This window comes from Cyrtonyx montezumae, unplaced genomic scaffold (genome assembly GCF_038088225.1).
Source record: "Cyrtonyx montezumae isolate F1298 unplaced genomic scaffold, pur_monq_1.0 scaffold_17, whole genome shotgun sequence".
NCBI lineage: Eukaryota > Metazoa > Chordata > Aves > Galliformes > Odontophoridae > Cyrtonyx > Cyrtonyx montezumae.
Window position 1 is genome coordinate 674,796 of NW_027071903.1, and position 20,506 is coordinate 695,301.

General features: G+C 42.2%; 1 protein-coding gene across 1 annotated transcript; it reads left to right on the forward strand.

Annotated features, from left to right (window-relative positions):
• Positions 1-5,023: 5,023 nt before the first annotated feature.
• On the forward strand, positions 5,024-20,220 carry KCNG4 (potassium voltage-gated channel modifier subfamily G member 4). Its single transcript, XM_065733110.1, has 2 exons — positions 5,024-5,773; positions 19,308-20,220. The coding sequence occupies exons 1-2, from the start codon at positions 5,024-5,026 to the stop codon at positions 20,091-20,093; spliced, it is 1,536 nt and encodes a 511-aa protein (XP_065589182.1). The 3' UTR covers positions 20,094-20,220.
• Positions 20,221-20,506: the final 286 nt, after the last annotated feature.

Sequence of the window (20,506 nt, forward strand, 5' to 3'; positions counted from 1 at the left end):
AAATAGAACTCAAGTTAATTTCTAGGTTCAGCCTTTGTGCGTGGAGAGCTGTGAAAGGACACAGAAATTTGTGCACTACGCATGATTAACCTCAATATGCTTATATAATCTAAAAATTCTCTGAGTATTTCTTTGGCTTTAGTATATTGCCCTTTTTGGCCCTTTTGGCCCTTTTTTGATTTCATCAAACTCAGCAAAGGAAAACCAACAACACTTACAAAGACAGTGATGGAGAGAAGGGAGGAAGCATTGTCCCCAGCACATGTGACTCAGTCTTCTGAGACAGTTTGTGGTGCATCAGGAGCTTGGATCACAACTGGTGTTTATGAAGGCTGGGATGAGCAAGCAATGTGTTACACAAGTGCTTAACAAATGAAGGGTACCCACAGCCTGATTTACCACACACTCCTGTGCGAATGCTATCATTATTCTACTGGAATCAATAACACTGCAACTCGCTAAGGCTTGAATAATGAAGAGGTGAATGTAGCCCTTTACTGTCAATTTAATTATCCATACAAACCAGGCATTTGGCAAGAAAGGGTATTTCTATTGCTCCATAAAGACAAATTATGAAGGAATAAACAGGAACACGAGGCTAACATTGCTGGACTGAATAAAATATTGGCATAAATCCTGAAAGTTTACCTTGCAATATGCAACACGGTAATTAAACTAACAAAAGAAGGCTCAGCTCTTCTTTATGTCCAGTGAGTAAGATGAGAGTATGAAAAGATGCTGAATTTCTATGTAACGAGGCTATCTAAATCCAATTACATCCACACACGTTAACCACTGAGTTTTGAATTTGAAATGCTCCTTTCAGCTTCACGTCAACTATTTTGCAAGTAAATGAAAATATTTTATTGAACGGAATTCATATGGCATAAACAAAAAGAAAAGACAGGTGTATACACTGGCTGAGTCTCGGAGAATGAGTTCTCATGTGAGGACAAAAGGCCCCAACTGACAAAAAAACCCAGCAGTATGTGACCATTTAGTGATGAAATTGCACCAAGTGAACATTCAGTGCTGGGCTAATTTCTAAGCCAATGAATGAAAACAGTATACATTTTTTAAATGAATTTATTTCATTCTTACTTTTTTTTCCCTTTATACGCTTATTTTTGCTGTGCATTCATATTTCCTTAAATAATTATTTTGATGTACACCTTTGCTTTCTGACTTTAAAAGCCTGAAATGCATCTTCTGTTACAGGTGCCAAGGAAAGTAATTATCTTTGTACTATATTTAAGTATTAGAAGAAGCCCAGTTGGGAAGCAAAGGGAAGATTAACAACACTATCTTTATTAAATTATATAACTACTCCCTGCAGAAGAATTGGAAGACCTCAGAGTATCTACAATTTGCAAGCATACATTCTACCCCTTTGTAAGACTGCCCGTTACAAACAGACCTAATTAGTCTTGAATATATACAGTCTGGAATATACATACATATGCACACAGTTTTGTCTGCAGCAGTTTTTTGCTGTTCTAATGGAGAAATACTGTCAAGTAACCACTGCATTGTCAATTCAGAAAACACAATCAACCTAGTAAGTCTAGGCCAACATCCTCCAGTTTCTTAGCATAAAGGCATCTCCATAGGGTCCAACCAGTGTCTGTTCCAGGTCATCCTAGTAGATCTCTGCTGTGAGTACTTAGAAGTTGAATTCTGTCAAACAATATATAGCCAAGATGGAGGCTTTACCCCTGATTTATGCAGAACTAGGCTTAGCCTAGCTGAGAGAGTTGCACAACAGCATGCAATTGCCTTGTCCCTGGAGCTTGCTAGGTAAGAACAACCATGTCTGCTCAGCTTGCTTCTCAGCAGCAGTATGTTGCCCTTGTTGAAAAAGGAAAGGTAGGTCTAAGACATCACAGTAGAATGGCAAAAATAATAAAAGGGGGTTAACAACAGGGAGGAGACGCAAAAGTTATTCACGTCAAGAAATAAATAAAGCATATGGAAACAGCATGAAGGGCATGTAAAAGAAGCTGATGCAACCAGATGGCTAAGGAGCAAGGAGAGAGCAATTCCAGAAACTGAAAGGGAAGTACGGAGCAGAGAAAAAGAATAAAGATTATGAAGTTAATTCTTAATAGGGTGAACTCAAAGGGAACTTAATGGGAAGACTACAGCTGTAGTTAACAAAAAATGGAAAGAATATTCAGGAGAGCAAGTCAGCAGAGGTTTGAACTGAGCCAGAAATAAGTCTTTCCCACCTGGAGAGAGACTTCAGTTTTGTGGTCTCAGCATTAACAGTTTTAGATGCTGAACTATTAAGGAGGATCTGTATCAGATCTTCTACACAGATACTGGCTTGGTTCTGGCTGGCAATGAGGTCCTGATCTATCTACAGACGGAGCTCCAAGGCCCCATAAAACAAATATTAGGATGCCCAGTACTGAAGTTGTAAACATTAAAAAACATGTATTTCCTGCTAAATAAGAATAACACTCAAATTACTGAATTATGTGCAATATTTACTCACCAATTTGGGTTTGTTTACCTTCTTGTCAGCTGGTTTCAGAAATACAACCTTTAACAATACCACACAAGGGCTTCACAAGGTGAGGAGGAAATGCGAATTGGTTTTATCATTTGGTGAAACGATCCATCCAAAGTTAATTAGAATAGGTTTGCTTTTACTTCACAAAAGTAATCCATAAGAAAATCTGATAGGCAGAGTGAAGTGTATCTTGCACAAAGGTAGTAGGATTTAAGTGATTTGGAGCAACGCTCGCAGGACTCTGTTGCCTTGAGGCATCTATCTGACCTTTTTCAGTGGATGGCATAATTAGGACCTGAGTGTAAACCCCAGTGGTGGCAGCTGATAAGAAGTTAATCTTCCAGGCACCACGTGGGCCAAGAGAGATGTGCTAACAGGTCCAATTAGCAAAGGCTTCCAGTCCTAGGCTGTGCCATAGCATTGCTCAGCACTGATAAACAGCTGCAGGATGTGCTTCTGAGATGCTTCACTTCAGCAGTGCAAGGGGAAGTAGCCCAGGGTGAGCAAAGGGCTCCAGCTGCACCTTGCACCACCAGCTGCAAGCGGTGGAAACACAGCCATGGGGTACAAACTCCTAAAGGCCTTTCCAGGCCCTCTGACTGAAGCTAAGCAAGCAGAATACAGGTCAAACTCATGTCATCTCAACTTTAGACAGAGGCAGCCCAAGACTTTCTGGCAGTACAGAGCCCAAAAGCATTGCAGCAAGCTCAGCCCCCCACAGCCACGTATGAGAAGGCGAGAAACATGTTAATGCTGTTTCCTATCACCTGTACAGAGAGAGGAGAAAGTCTGTGGTTGTTGGAAAAGCAATGAATATTTGCAAGGAGTGCTCAGCACCTGCTCTCTGCAAGACAGAGACCCTTTCTTTTACAGAAAGAAAGCACTTTCTGGGCAGCCAGATAAGTGCTGAGGCCCAGCATCCGTGGATACAACAAAATTCCCTCTAAGGATGTTTAAGAGCAAATCCCAGTTTCAAGAGTTATATAGGTCATCAAAACTGCTCCTGGGGAATTTGATTGTGGCCAGGATGACCACAACAACGGCAGAAGTTGATAGGGATTAAAATTGTTTTATTAAGTAGGTTCATCAGAATGTACTTATTAGTAAACCTGATTAGTCGGAGACTGTCTCCATGTTCTTACTCAGTTGCAGCCTGCTGCCTGCTGAACAGACGGAGGGATGCTGGAGAGATTATTGCTAAGCCCTTCCCCCTTCCCTCTCCCCACCTCTTCCAGGACCACACTGGCAGTCCCAAGGGAAACAGGAGAGAAGGAGGGGGCAGGATCCTGCAGCTCTCACTCAGCAGATTTCACCAGGAAGCCCCACGAGCCCAGAAGAGGAGCTGCCACTTAGGACAGCGACTCCTGTGCAAAGGATCTATTAGTGCAACATATAATATATGAATACGTACGAATATTTTTCCCTTCTAGAGAAAGAAGGAGAGAAAGAGAAAAGAGACTTGGATCTCCAGAGTGCTACAGCGATTTTTTTTTTTTGGTAATCAATAGCATTAAATATCCCCAGGTCTTTCTGCTGGATCGTAACTCAGCTGACCAGTTTGCAGCATGCATGCCTCACCTGCGGGGAAGCCAGGCAGCGGGCAGCAGCCCGAGGTGTGGTGGTAAGTAACTTGGGGGAAGTTTCCTTGGGATATTTGTAGTTTGCTGCCTTGGAGTAATAAATGCCTGTGAATCTTTGGAGATTATGAACAGGGATTTGTTCCCGAGGGAAGGGGGGTATCCTTCAATTGCTTTTCTCCCTGAGCTGACAGTTTTCTTTCTGTCCTTGTAACAAAGTTCTGTACAGGATGGGCAAATGTTCCCTCCATTTTCTCAGTAATTTGCAGTGATATGAGACCGAGCTGATAAGAATACTTGTCATTTGCAAAGCATTTTCCTCTTAAAGCATCTTGCAAACATGTACTAGTTAATCCTTGCCATGGTTCTGAGAGGCAGGCAAGACAGGAGTAGCAAAGGAAACGGGAATTACAATCTGAGCATTCGAGTTAAAGCAATTAAGAACTTTGCATCCAGCTGATGGCAGGTAATTGACCACTCTAATAACTATTAAGCAGCTTAGTTAAGTTAGTGTGTATTCAAGGGTTTAGAGAAATTAGAGAGGCACGCGGCAGCCGGTGGTAAATGAACAATCTAGCAACGACTGAGACGTGCTTAGAGCAGAGACCGATCTGTTCGCGTTTGGATTCGCAGGCACCCGACCCTTTGTGATAATTATGAACGAGGCTTTAGCTCTCCTCTGTGCCTGTGTGTTGCCAGACAACCAATGAGGCTGCAAAGCGAATCGCATTCACAGGCTGCAGATTTCAGGAGGAGGCAGAGGTGACTTTTACTTACAAACGCTCATTAAATTTGTGGTTTAGGAGAGTAGCCCGAAGCACCCTTTCTCTTGCAGTAACCTCTACTGTTTTCTCCTTCTTCACGTATCTTTTGGCTGGCAGATAACCCTGGTCTGATGCCATTTTGGATGTCCCAGTGAGAACTCTTAGAGATGCCTATTCTCTCTGGAGGCAGCGACCAAGACTACAGTAACATTAGCTACGCTTCTTGTAATTCCTTGAGCCATTTCTTTCCTGTCTCCGTTGAAACTCCTTCTGTCAAAGGAGTCCATTACCAAAGAGCCAGGAGGATTTACCGCCCTGATCAAGCCTCTGCAGTCGATCTAAAGACAGAAATTATGATAAATGTTGGAGGCATCAAGTATCTGCTACCTTGGAGTACTTTAGATGAATTTCCCCTGACCAGACTGAGCAAACTTAAGTGTTGCAGCAGCTATGAAGAAATTATTCAGCTGTGTGATGATTACGATGAAGACACCCATGAGTTCTTCTTTGACAGGAACCCCAGTGCTTTTGGGATGATTGTCAGCTTTCTAGCAGCAGGGAAGCTGATGCTCTTAAGAGACATGTGTGCCTTGTCTTTCCAGGAGGAGCTGAGATACTGGGGGATTGAGGAATCCAACCTGGAGAACTGCTGCTTTCGAAAATTATTTCAGAAACTGCAGGAGCTGGCTGAGGTACGGAAAGAAGAGGAGCTCCGGAGGAGCAAAGAAGCTGCGTGCGTCCTGGATGAGAAGACCAAATTTGGACAGTTTATGAACAGACTCAGAGATATGGTCGAAAATCCCCAGTCGGGACTCCCAGGCAAAGTCTTTGCTTGTCTGTCCATCCTCTTTGTGGCCACCACAGCTATAAGCCTTTGTGTTAGCACAATGCCAGATTTAAGAGCTGAAGAAGACAGGGTAAGTAAGTCCTCTTTAACTGATCTAAGTGTGGAATTTAAAGACATTGGTCTGCTTTGCTAGGTATGCATCCTTAAAAAGACAAAACGGATACAGTAAATCCATAGTGATGAGGCTCAAAACTGCCCCAGTAATGGAATTTTCTACAACAGAAAATGCAATAATAGCTGAAAGTACTTCTGACAGTTTCAAAGTGATGTTGAATTAAGAATAATGTCAATGAAGTAATTCACTAATTGTGAGCAAAGTTACAAGAAAGCGTTTCTGGACAGAACTCTGCCATACAGCATTGGTTTTCCTTCTTAAAAAGCAGTTGCTAGCTGAAGTTATAAACTTGTTACACTGAGACTTTCAAACTCACACTGAGGAGTTTTCTCTTCAGCACGTTTTACTGTTTGGTTATAAGCAGTCACTCAGTAACAGCAAAAGAAATACTTTCTGTAACATGTAGCACCAATATCAAATACTAGCTGAACTTCTAACCACATATAAACCCGCCTCAAGTAGGTCAGCTGCAGTAATTCAGGGCAAATTATCCAAGCCTGAATCGTACATGAAGGATCTTCGATATAATACTGCTTTATTTCAGCACTGTAAAGATCTGTTATTCCAATTATAAAATGGAGGAAAGTAAAAGTCTAAAGTCATCTCAGATGCAGTAATGTCCAAACTTATCAAATAGCTTTGACTAATCCATTTAATTAATCCTTCACTTCATTAGCCAACTGTCCTTCCGAAAGTGGTGAGAAAAATAAACTCCCTGCCTGGGAAGATAAGACACTCCCTAAGGTATTCTGCATTGATGAATAAAGACATTTTCACATTTACAGCACATTACAGTATGCACAACACAAAAATATGCACCTATTTTATTGCCCAAGCAGTAATTCAAGGCAGCAGTCACGGTGAGGACATGTTATGATATGTGATGTCTTTCAATGGAGCTGAGGACTGAATATTAACTTGCATTTGCATAAGAAGACTATTAACTTCCAGCAGTAAGTCTGGTGCTGTCTCAGCTTCCCACAGTTACTTTTGGCAGAGAAAACTGATACCCTGTTCCAGAGCTTCTTCCAAGGAAACACTTTAAAGATAGAACATCCTTCTTTGAGTTAGGTGTAAAAACATTACAAGCTGTGCTCTAGGAAGTGCTTCGTACTAACTTAGTTGGTGGAAGTTGCATGATGCATTTTATTTCTGTTTTCCAACGGCTGCAGAAAAAGCTTTTGTGAACGCTTGCCATGAAAAAGCAGCATGTGTTATTTCAGATCTCAGCTAGATGTAACATGCTTTTAAAAATAATTATCTGTACTTTAGAAAGGGGAAGATTTTCAGGTTTGTAAGCTCACCTGGTTGCTGAAGTGTAGCTGCTTTCCCCGGCTTCTCTACAAAGCACAGATAACATTACTTCCCAGAGATCTGCATAGTGTCAGTACTTGGAAAACAAGCAGACCGGACTGAAACAAGCTCAAAGGTGGGAATGCTTAAAGTGTGGGGGGAAACATGAAGGATGAGCTTGGTCCAAGGAACAGGTTAGTCCAAATCATCTCACAATTTACATTTAAGGCTCCAGAACAGTGCAGCTCTTTGTGGAGTCCCAGAAGCACAGAGCAGAGCATTGAAAGCCCTGTTATTTGAACCATTCAAAATTAAGCCAGAGAAAGCACAGGGGAGCATGTGAGACATATTGCTCACACCTTGTGGGAAAGCACAATATGAACTACCAAATCTTTTCTATCTATCTCCAAATTTTTAGCCTGCAACACCCAATGTTTTCCTACTGGGATTTCACAAGAGCATTTTAGCTAGAGGAAAACAACTCACAGAGCTCAACCGATTAAAAGCACCACTTCTCAGTTGTGACTGAGCCACTCCCAGGGAAACTGCAGCTCTGCATGGAGATGTGTCACTCAGACCTGGTTACTGAGTGACCTCTGAAAGTGGCTCCAGTGTGAGGCCACATGTACCAGCACCTGAGACAGGCATGCAACACCCCAAATGTCGGTTCTGTGGGCTGGACTTAAAAATCCCATGATGTCCTTCTGCCCAGTGGCAAAAACTGACAGACACCTTCACTAAAGTTTCTGAACAAACCTGTAATTCCACATCTGAATCTGAGGGTGCCCCATTTTGAGGTTTATTCATTTCTGAAGTTTGGCTAAAGCTCTACACTTAAAGGTGCTTAGAGGCATCGTAAGGACCTGTATTCCCAAGCCACTAACACTGGAAATGGAACGTATCCATTCTGAAATACAAACAAGAAAGGCTTTACCTCTGGTGCGTTTGTACCACTCGGGGCTCCTTTTTCCAATCATCACAGCCACACTAAGAGGGTGGGAAGTGGCTGGGTTCCAGCACAAGCATGAGATTGAAATGAAAAGAAAAAAAAAAAGAGGAAAAAATAATACAAGGTGACTTCCATTTCACTCAGAGGCTGATCCCACCCTGAAGGCACGGGAAATCACTCGTTCTTTCAGCAGGTGCAAAGCCAGGGTTCGCTCAGAAGGAAGGAAAGCAAGATGGGCAGGAGAGCAAACAGGAGAGCAAACGGGAGTCCTCACCATCCGAGGGAAAGTGAGAACTCCGGTCTCTGGGAGAGGGATGGCAAGGAGCCAAGGCAGGAGCATCTGCACCGGGGAAACCCATCACCCTGGCAACCGGGAGGGAGGGACGGAGCTGTCCGCATGGGCAGCGCAGGGCGGGGGTTGGCTCACAGATCGGAGCACAGCCCAAAGTCAAATCAAGAACGGAGCGCTGGAACTGACGCCGAGCACATCCGCCGGAATATTCCTAACGGCGTTAGGAATAGGAAGGAAAAATCAGGTAGATGAGCTAACGGCCCTGTAGCTATGTGTTGTGTAAGTAGCTGGTGTGAATCCCAACGCAGAGGGAGCAGCACCAAGCCATGGAGGACAAAAGTTTGGGAAAACTCGACGGGGTGGATCCGTGATGCTGCAGTGGTCTCAGGTCTGTCTGACCATGAAACAGACGGATCTGCCACACACGGTGCTAAGGGAAGAGGACTCATTAGCAAAATTAAAGCTATCTGTGCATAAAACAATCAAGATTTCACATCCTCCAGCAGCCATACAGCTTTATCGATGTATTTGTGTTTACTCTTAATGGAAAGCAAACTGTCTTCAGTAAGGAAACAAATACGGCACCACCAATACGTAGCAATGAAGGCACGTGTGTGTGTAGGGGTAGACAAGAAATCATACTTGGGGCAAGAAACACTCATGATTACTGATCCAAACAGGTGGCTGCTGGCATGCTGAGCTGAATCAGAGTCCGTGTACTTAGGACAAGAAAGCTGAAGAGATACATCTACAAAAATTCCCCTCCAATGAAGGAATTAAGATGAGCTCGTTAGAGTCAAGGCAAAAGTCTCCCCAGAAGTCAGACCCATGCAAGAGGTTCAGCTGGGATCCAGGAGGTGCAAGTGGAGTAGGCACTGCTCAGCACAGATAATCCAAAGGGAAAAAAAAACATCATTACACCTGTGAAATATGGAACAAAACCACCACAGAAGGGCTTGGACAGGGACACTATCTGCTTTGAAGCACTCTTGGGATTTTCTTTTGGAGGAGAGCTCTTTTAACGAGTACCTAATTCGGTGTTCTCCAGAGAAATGACTCAGCAGAAAAGGCGCAGTGAGGTCTTTTCCTCGGGAAAGGAAAGCTAATTAGGGTCAGTGAAAAAAATGGAAGAAGAAAAAGAACCCCCAGACATTCCCATTAGCTGTGCCCCAGCACTGGTACTGCCACGTGTTTTTCTCGTGGTGTAGAAGCTCCCAATGGGTCACGCTTACATGGTGTCATATGGCCCCAGCTAAGAGAGAAGGAAACATCCATCCTCTGTCCTCCACTGATAAGTGAGTGGTCAGATGTTGTTACTACTAATTCTTGTGCTTGCTTGTAACTGATCTTGAGAAGCTTGTAAGTGCTTTCTGTACTGCACAGCACCTAATGGAACATAACCGACATAGGATGCAACCAGCACTGTCAGACCTCATGATTCTATCTTGAAACTAAGGATCTTCATTTGCTGAAGTCCCAGTTCCTGCAATCATTTGATTATGTAGAAATCTAATTCATTTTAAACGAGTCACTGATTACACTGAGAATCCAGAAAACATGAAAAAAATAAAGGGAAAAACAGACAAACAATGAAGGGCAGATAAATAACAAATGGAACCATTTTTTATTATTTATTTTTCATTCTATGCCATTATTCTGGAGGCCCCGATGTATGTTTCTCAGCATTTGCTATCCCTGATGCTGTCTGTATCACTCTGAAAATAGCCTGTTTTTATTTTAAAAGCACAGTTATAGTGCTTTGTAGGAGAAAAGGCAAAGTTCTCTTGCGAAGACAAAGGACATCAGACAAGATATTTGTTTCATGAGGGTTACTATTGCCACAGCTAAACAGGGCAATTAAAAAAAATCACATTGACTTTGGTTAAACACGAACTTTGGCTAGCTGTTTGAACCATGTTCATTTTTATCAGTGTGGAGATACGTCCACTGTGTGAAGATCTGCATGTATGAGATAGATCCTCAGTATTCAGGCTATTAAATCCATTGTGAAGGTATTATAGCATAATGCTCCAACCCTGCCCACAACCTGCAGATAACATGAAATCTCTCGAGTGTGTTTATTGAAGGAAAACTTGCAGGACCTGGGAGTGACTGGAGAAGATAATAGTACTTAGGGAGAATGTCACATAGAAGTGTGTAAACACAGTCCTACTGCTCACAGTCTGTTAAAGTGTAATTTGGCCAACTGGTAGAAACAATCGCCTTTGGTAAATTGGATATGACAGCTGCATTTTGACAGATACCCCTGGCTACCAATTGCATAGCTTTTAAATAACAGGGTCTAAACATTGGTCAAAAAAGAATTTTCTAGCTGATTAGTCAGGGCAAAATGATTTTTCACTGAGCAGTACTTCAGAGTGCTATTAATGAGGTAGGCAAGTACTCAGAATATATCTGCAAAGCAAGAGTATTTGTCAGTAATTCCAGGTTCAAATTTATCTTCTAATGCAAGGCAGGTATCACACAAAGTGTGGTCCAGAAAGACTCGCTCTATAGCCAAAAAATTAACAAAGTTATGACTTTCAGAAACACTTAAAATACTCATCTAAAAGTGTAAGACCAGAAAAGCCCATGTCCATATCTATCTATAAATATATTGGTATATAGACACAACCTGAAATCACTTGGGACAAAAGAGAGCATTAAATCTGATACGTACCCCATCAGTGAAGTTTACCTTGCCAAAGCCCTGCTCTACACAACCAACGGGCACTGGTGCTACTGAACACCTGCCTCAGTATACCATCACTGCCACACAGAAGGATTTTCTTTAGAAACTCTGGACACTCCATTTCAGAGAGTAAATGGCTTTTAGAAGCTGGCCCTGCCAGTTCAAGGTCCAGTGTTTAGAAGGCACAATCTGATGTTATTAGTTTGCCTTATGCTTATCCAGCCTTGGCTGTATCCCATCAGCCATGGGACTCCCAGCTTGCACGCTATCCTGGGGGGACACCTAGCTGCTCCAGCTGCTCTGCAGTGGGCTGTCACCCAAACACAATGTGGGACAGCATGTGTTCCTCACTGGGAATCACAATTTCTTTTCCTTTTCCTGCTTTCAAGTTTGTGATAGCTACAAAAACCTGTTTGCTCTCTTCACTAAAGTCATCTCAAGAGGTTCAGCACAGATGATTACTTCATAAATGCCTTCTTGGGGAAATGTGAATTTCCTTCTGTAGACAAGGACCTCTGCCATTGGAACATGCCATTTGAAATCAATGCATCCTCCAAGTTCATAAAAGTAATGCATTGAGAACTAAAAATAAACGACCACCCAAATTTGTTCATTCTTTAGAAGTTTCTCGTGCTGCTACAGTCACAATCAGAATGCAGCATTTCAGTTCTGGAGATGTTTAAGCAGATCTAATCAGTATTTTCACAGCACCGGAGCTGTGAACTGCATATGTTGTGCCTGTTCCTGCAGTGTAAGCTCCTATTTTTGCAATGCAGAGGGGAAAGAAGCAGAGAAAGAAGAGTAATAGGGCTAAAGCTTTCACCAGAAGTAAAACTGGAAATTGAGTCTTTCTCCTAAGTCCCATATAGATACCTTGTCATTCTGACTGTTCTGTTTCACACAGTTATAAAACAAAGTCTGCTGAACTCCCTACTAGAGAAAAAAAAAGAAAGGAAAAGATAATGTTTCCACATCTCTCCCCTAATAAAGTTGTCTGGGCTCGCCAATCAGATTGAAATGCTTCAGATTGATTCTCACAATGTTTGCAGAATAAAGAACCCAAACATAAATGTTAATTGAAATATTTTATTTCAGTTACATTTACTCCCCAGAGGAGACAACCTGTGCTGGATACAGAGATGATTTCTTCTTCCCTACGTTCTCTGTAATCTCCACATTCATTTAATCCCACTATTAGTTTAGTTTCCTCAAATGTACTAGGTTTAGTAATTGTTTTCATAAGTCCAAGTTTCTTACCCACAAAGCAGAGTAAGTGGAAAATAGTTCTGTGATCAGAATATGCAGCACTCCTTTAACCAGCTTATCATCCTGTAAATCAGGTTACAGTCTCTCTCTCAGCAGGCAGTAAACCTTTTGATTTTATTGCATCTGTCTGTAACTATAAATCCCAGTACTGGAGTGATCCATAACGTGGGGTTTTCAAGTTCTCCCTGACCATCATTTGATTCAGCAGCACAGAGTTTAATTATTCAAATAATAGCAGCAATGCGGTCGCAGTGATTCAGCAGTACCTGCAGCACTGCAGCTGGATCCCACGGCTCCAGGTATGCAGGGAACACACACTGCTACAAGACTTGCTAACTGAATTGTCATTTTACTGCCAGAAGAAATGGTAAAAGTGCTGCACGGTGGGATAAGAACACCTGGGAGACGGTTCAGTGTCTCACTTGCATGAAGAGGTACACGAAGGTGTTTTGCTCCACCTTAAGCACTCTCCAGACTTGCAGGCAGTGGCAAGAACTCAAGCTTGTTTTTTCATTATCACATTCACTTGCATTTTTTCACACAGAGGGCATTCTCTGGGGACAAGACACAGATTGAGATGCAGTGCCCATCTGTAACCTTGAGAAGTGCAGAAGGCTGGAAGACAGCACCATGCCCAGGAAACAAGTCAGCCTTGTGCTCAGGGAGGAAAGTTCCCGTGAATTTTATTTATCCTCCACATTCAGGATTGAGTTTTGCTCTGTGTGAGCTGTGTGGGCAGCCCTGGGAGCAGCCTGGCTGGGATAAGCCTCTGTTCTAAGCTCTGGGTAGCTGTCAGCTGCACACGTCGGCAGAAGGAAGGTCAGTAGCCTGCTTCCATCTGCTGCCATTGCAGCACACTGGCCTCTGCAATACGGCGTGTGGATCAGAGAGAAGGATCTGGGTGGGAACTGGCTGCATCTGAATGTGGTAAATAACATTTGGACATGCCAGGCTACGTTTGGCAGATGTGGACTGTGACCTTGCATCAGCCACGCTGCCAGGCATTCCTGATGTGAAATGTGATGTTCTGGCAGTTGGTCCTTCAAATGCAGAGTTCTAAGCAGGTCCAGGTCCCACCTATCAGTATTTAAGGACACTCTTTTCAGGCTCCATTGGGAATCTGAATTGGAAGAGTCAAGCATATTGCTTTATTGAGCTCCTTCCTCGCTCCATTTTAAGGAATTGTTTAATGTTTTCTGGGTGACTGAACACCCAAACTGCCTTCATTCAGAAGCAATCACTACTGCATTAGGGTGGATCTAACTGGGAAGAGGTTCAGACCCTTTCTGTCCATTGCTCACTTGTTTTATGATGATGAGCCAGCTGCTTTGCATCGAGGTACCCCACAAATAACAACATTTGCACATGGTGATTCAATCATGACTCCTAACTCAGCTCAAGGACTTTTATCAGCCTAGCTTCAAAAGTAATGTTACTTGTCTTTCTTGGAAGTATGCTACATAATCAACACACGTGTACACATTGCTGATGTAGATGTTGAATTCCTGTATGAAATTTTGAAAGTATTGCTGTCTGCAGGGATGATGTGATTCTGAAATAATCCATATATTGATTTAGCAGTGCTTATTAGCAAAGTGCTCTACAAGCACTGGTGCAACTTTGTCCATTTAACTAGAGAATGGATGATGTGAGACAAGAAACACATAAAATCACTAACATCATCATTAACAGCACCAACTGGCAAGCACAGAAAGGAGATCACGAGCAGTGCTGCAGGTTTGCCTTTTCTTTATCTCAGGCTCCACTCTTGTATATACTGTGAGAAATCCCAAGTTACACACTATGGAAAACAGGTTCAGAACACTGCCAGTGGACTTCCACTGAGAGGCAGCCACAGGAAGGGCAGAAAGTTGGTACCCATGGCCACAACATGGAGCAGTTGGGTATATAACATCCCTGTTCTGAAAACTGCCAGATATTGCCAGCCATCGGTCACTACCTCACCATCAGCACTGTGCCACTCATTTCCATGGTGCTCTGCAGTGGACTACAAAGAACAGATCTGTTTCAGCCAATACTGGTGAGGGGCAAAGCCTGAAATCCTTCCTGCCAGTGTGCAGCACAGCCTGCAGCTGCCAGCATGCCAGACTAGGGTTCAGATGTTCAGAAACCTCAGTCTGCTTTCTAAGATCATACTACAGTACACAGTGTTCAAAATATACATTCTCGCTGCTTCGTGTTTGCTTTATTCAGGAACATCTCAGAGTGGGCTAAAGGGTGGACATCCACTTTGGAAGGTACTGAGGTAAATCTTCAGTGGTAGGAAATAAATTGGCAGATAAGGTCATGATTCAGAACAGGTTTTCCCTAGCATATTTTAATTATAAAGTGTTTCAGACTGTAACCAAGTGGGTCACAAATGGCCAGTGCAGTGCAGGTCCTGAGGGCATGAGAACAGCTCCCTGGTGCTCTCATCTACTTATACATAAATGAGTTTATAATAATAATAATAATCTTTTTTCTTGTCTATAAAATGCAACCAAGTACACTGCATCTGAAAACCAAGGTGAATGGATGTGGTATTTACAAGGGAGGCTCTGCTTCACTCTGCCTGGACACTGCTGCAATTATTGGTGCATGTACAGACATTATTTTTACCAGATAAGATTTATATCTGTTGTAAAATATGATAGTGCTGCATAATTTTGAGGTCTGGTTTTTTTACTATCTTAGATGTCATTACGCTGTAACTGATGTTTCCTGGTCAACTGAGAGGGCACCTGGCTGGAAATTTATACTATTTATCCTATCAAGTGAGTGGCACATATCTCAAGCTCCTTTAATTTGAATTCACATTTGGGGAATAAATTTCACTCTTGTAAACTCACCTGTGCAATTGAGATTTAAATGCCACACATCACTCTGGCATCAGAGGCTGCTGAATTCCTGAAACTCTGATCCTATCAAAAGAAGGTACTGCAGGAAAGCTGCAGGAAAGCTTTCTGGAATCCCCACGTTTTCCACTATTAGCAATACACCTTTCTTCTCACTGTTCCTACAGAGACCCATTTTGCTTAAGCTTTTGTTTCTCAGGTTGTCAGAATGGGCACTGGACTAATGAGACTCAGCACAACCATTCTTACTTTTTATTACCAGCCTTTTTTTTTTTTTTCCACATATCTAAGGAGGATTTAATAAAAGCATCCTAAAATGAGCATTTTTACTGTAGTAATATAAACATCCCTGTATGTAATAGAGCCCAGAAAATGAACCATTACCTTATACAGCAGAAAGCAATAATGAAAAGGAACTATGAATTGCTTATTATTTTGGGTGCTACAGAACTTTGTAACAGCCACTTTACCTCTTTGAGGGGGTTTATAAATCTAAGAAATCATTCAATATTTCAGCCATCAGGCTCGGTATATAGCTTGTTACATACAAATCATTGTGTCCCTCATTGCTGAACCTAATGTTCTTTTCATACATAAGATCAATACCAGGCACTCTTTTTATTACGCTTATGCCACACGTTGTAGAATTTCAGCTGGAGAGAAGTTCCATAAATCCTGATAAATTCTTGCATGGCTCAGAAGTAAATCTGCAGGATGTATGAAGCATGAGCTACCCACTGACTGCCAGCTTTGTTCTAACCAATCTGCCATCAGAGCTGACGACAGTCAGTACTGACTGATGCCATGACAGTGCAAAGCATCCCAGGCTTTGTTCAAAAATCCCACCCCAAAACAATTTGCATCCAGCTATAAATAAAGGCTCATCCTTCCCCCACACTCATGGTCAATGATGTATTGGTCTGGAGCTTTTATAAGTGCTGCTACACTATGGTAGAGAAGAATAAATAAGTCGGTGATAAATTTGATATGAAAATAATAGCCCAGAATTCTGCTCTGGTTAATGTTTAGAGAATCAGAGGAAGGTTTTTGTTTTCCTTTGCAGTCATTGATCACAAGAATTTCCCAAATACATCTGCTTTGGTCAGTAAGAGGCAATACATAGAAGCTACAGAAACTCCTTTATTGGCCATTTATGCAGAACACTCCTCATGGATCAGAATGTTTGGCCTGCAAGTTGACAGTTCACTGCAAGGAGCTCTTCTTCTTAAGAGAAGCTGGTAACAGCAGCCAACGTGAGGTCTACCACTGACATACAAGTACCTGAACTTGGAAAGTACATGGTATCTGAAGTCACTATGTTATTCAGCCAGCTCTATGGAAACAAAATGGAACATAAAGCACTCTGAGGTCTGAAATTATCCAAAATACTGGAGACACAGAAACTGGTATTTAGTGTATCTTCCCCTCTTACTGTCCCAATATTTGTTACTTTTGAATGGGATATTCAGCAGGATCAAGAATCTTCAGAATGACAGATGTTAGAGAGGGGTATTCCATATAAACCATCACACACATACTACATAATGTATTCAGGTATTCCTAATATGGAAAACATGCACATACATGTACACTGGATAAAATTTATCTCCCAGTGTGACATCAGTGAGACTGTTCTCATCAAATCCTACAGAACCTGGGTCTTTCACTCTCTTTCCAGACTCTGGCAATAGGGAGGCAGAGGAAGAGGCATGAAACGTTTGTGTCAGACATGGTACACAGACTGACTAACTAATGGTATAGCTACACTGTGTGATGGAGTGAGATGGCCCTGCTGGGAGATGATTGCCAGGCTGCATTGTTTCTACTGTTCGAGATAGTTACTTCCAACTAGAACTACTGTACTGCGTGGATAAATCAGCTCCCTCTGAGATAAACAGGGCTGGTTTTACAGCATGCCTTCACACCGTGTAGGCATGTCTGAAGCAAACACATCTTTCTTTTTCTATCTTCCAAAAAAAAAAAAAAAAAGAAAGAAAAGAAAAGAAGGAACCAAAAATCCACGAAGCCAAGAATTCACTGCATTAGTCAGTGTCAGAGACTGTGATACTGCAACTCCTGTTTTCCACAGCAGAAAAAGAGACTGACAGACTGATCTGAATCATATATTTTTGCATACGTAATTCTCAAGTGTCTTTTGCAAAGCATATAAAAAAGACAAAGCGTGCTAAGAGGGAGAACTCACCATCCTTTACATCCGCTGCCGTGCGCAAAAGGAAAATAAAATGCACAGTAACATTCCTCACAAGTTTGCTTTGAAGGATGTTCTTTTGAAAAACAAAACATGCCTTTGGGAAGATAAATGCACAAATTGCTTTCTCCAAATATAAATAACAGAGGGTGGAGAGAATAAAGCACCTAACTGGCTCTTACTGTGCCATGCTGTGACACTGAAACTTAGTTCAGAAGGCATCCTAGATCTTAACACTTCAAATTCCCTGCAAACCATCTCTTCCTTGTATTTTCCAAGGAAGGGATGGGGAAGCTACATGATGATCTGAAAGCAGTGTCACCTGTAGAGGTGGGTAAGTTGCAGATGAAGTAGAAATTCAGCCCAGTTAACAAAAGATAAAATAAATCTTGATGGTAACAATGAATAATTCAGCAGTGTGACCAGAGGCAGGTGTGTGCAGGGTCCAGGCTGCACTGTGCAATGAGCTCAGAGCTGAGACGAAGTGAGCACCACAAAGCACAACTGCTGATCACAAGCAACCTTATCAAGCCAAGTCAGCAACTCTGCAAACACTGCAGCACTCTGGGCTCTGTCAGGACAGCAGCTTCAAATAGGGCTATAACCTCATCATCTACACGTAACTGTAGCAGGACTGAGTCTTTTGAGATCCTTATTAGTTTATTTTTAAGAGAAAAATTATGATATTGACATTCTACTGTGCAGAAAGATGGAAACCCCCAAAGAGTGCTACAGAGCTACGTTGTTCTGAAGGCTAAGCCTGGTAAAATAAAGCAATAATAATAACACATAGGATGCATTACAGTTTTCTTTGTGGAGTCTCAGCCAATGATCACAACACGTGAGAATGCCAGAGCTATGGGATATAAACAATTCCTGAACAAAAAGAGCTGCTCTCTCCCAAGAAGAGCTGTAATTCAATGCAAGGGGATGCTCTCAAAAAACACCACATTGTAATGCAGAGTGTAACTGAACACAGGGACAAGTTTAATTAGTAATAGGGGTATGTGTTTCCCACAGAGCTTTTAATCAATATTGCTTGTGAAATGTGGCTGAGAATGGATAATACTGTATCAGGAACTGCTCCTGTATTCTCTTGTTTACCAAAATAATCAGGAATTAATTTACATTTTCCTCCCCATTTCACTGCAACAGGCCAAAAGCAATTTCATTTTTTAAGCTCAGGAAAATTAAATAAATAAATAAATGTGATTCTGAAGAAGTAAACCAAAGCAATTCCTTTGATAACAAAAACAGGGGGAAGTACTGCTCACAGCACAGGGTCTCAATACAGGGAGAGGATTATTCAAGGCAAGTTTTGCCTACTGGATGGGTGTTTATTCTCTTTTACGTTGGAGCTATAGAAATATTTGCTCATATAGAAAGAACCATGATTTGTATATGGCATAACAGCCAAGGATCCAAATGACTTAATGAATAACACTGAGCCGCTTTTAATTGCACCACAGTATACAATATTTGCAAAAGCATCATGCGTTAAACAGCACCAGAAGTCTGCAGACACTCAAATCTAAATCTTTCTTCTGAAGAGACACTAATTTTTGTGCAGACATACAAATCAGTCAAGTCCCAATATATATATTTTTTGAGAGCTGTAAGTGGGACTGATTTGGAACTTAAGGCTGTGTGTGCAGACTTTAGGGAGAGTTCAGTCTTCCTCATGCTCACAGAAGAGCTTCGGTCGTTTGGAAGAAGCAAATAAAACAAACAGGCAGTAGGTTTGTTCATCTACACATTTCATGTGCTTAATAGCCCCTGCACGCCATTGAAAGATGGACACCTGCTAGCTGGGATCTGGTTATTTCTGATATTGGTGACTCAAGCTGATACACATTTCTGCTCCTTTAATGCTTTCGTATATTGGTTTGCAGACTGTTCTTTTATTTAATTCTTTTCTTTTTTTGTGTGTCAGGGTGAGTGTTCCCAGAAGTGCTATTACATCTTTGTCATAGAGACCATCTGTGTGGCTTGGTTTTCTCTGGAGTTCTTCCTCCGATTCATTCAAGCAAGGAGCAAATGTCAGTTCTTCAAAGGGCCCCTAAACATCATTGATTTTTTGGCTATTTCACCCTACTACGTTTCCCTCATCTTGGCAGAGGATGACTCAAATGAAGCGGATGACAGGCCAAGCAGCAACACTTACTTGGAGAAGGTGGGGTTGGTGCTACGTGTTCTACGTGCCTTGAGGATCTTGTATGTCATGCGCCTTGCCCGGCACTCCCTGGGCTTGCAGACCTTGGGCCTCACCGTCCGGCGGTGCACACGAGAATTCGGCCTGCTGTTGCTCTTCTTATGCGTGGCTGTCACTCTGTTTTCTCCTTTGGTCTACCTTGCTGAGAACGAATCTGGCAAGGTGCTGGAATTCACGAGCATACCTGCCTCTTACTGGTGGGCTATCATCTCCATGACCACCGTGGGGTACGGAGACATGGTGCCGCGGAGCGTCCCGGGTCAGATGGTGGCTCTGAGCAGCATCCTCAGTGGCATTCTCATCATGTCTTTTCCTGCAACATCAATATTCCACACTTTCTCCCATTCCTACTCGGAGCTGAGAAAGGAACATGAACGATTGCAGTCTCGGCTGAACAGAGTTAAAAATGCCAATCACTCTGGTGAAAGTGACACCTTCAACGAGACAGACAGCTTGATCCTGGAGGAGCAAGCATCACCAATCAAATACATTTACACAGGGAACTGAGCCTTGCTGTAAAACATTCCCCAGAATAGGATACACGTGTATGTCAACATAACACACAAAGCAAAGCAACAGAATAGGTTATGCAGCTATTTCTCTCTGCCAGGGTAGCTATAACAAAGCAGTACAAGCCAGCACAGCTGCCTCCAACCCATCACTACAGAGGTGGAGGCTTTGAGAATGTCAAAAGTCAAGAGTTTGTTTGGTAATAAATATTCATTCTTCAGTAGGACTAACGATAAGACTCAGCTTTGTCTCTGCCAGTTATATATCTTGCTGAATACCTAATACTGAATGCAGAGCAAACTAAACAGCTTCTGTTGGCACAAAAACACTTGTTAATTTATTTGCCTTTGAGTTTCTGACGTTCTTTGCAACTAACACCTTGAGCCAAGCATTAGAAAGGATTTTTTCAG

Excerpts from the sequence above, each read along its gene's own strand:
- KCNG4 (XM_065733110.1), top strand. The coding sequence starts at position 5,024 with ATGCCTATTCTCTCTGGAGGCAGCGACCAAGACTACAGTAACATTAGC. Across the intron at positions 5,774-19,307 it reads TAAGAGCTGAAGAAGACAGG|GGTGAGTGTTCCCAGAAGTG; the intron begins GTAAGTAAGTCC and ends TTTGTGTGTCAG.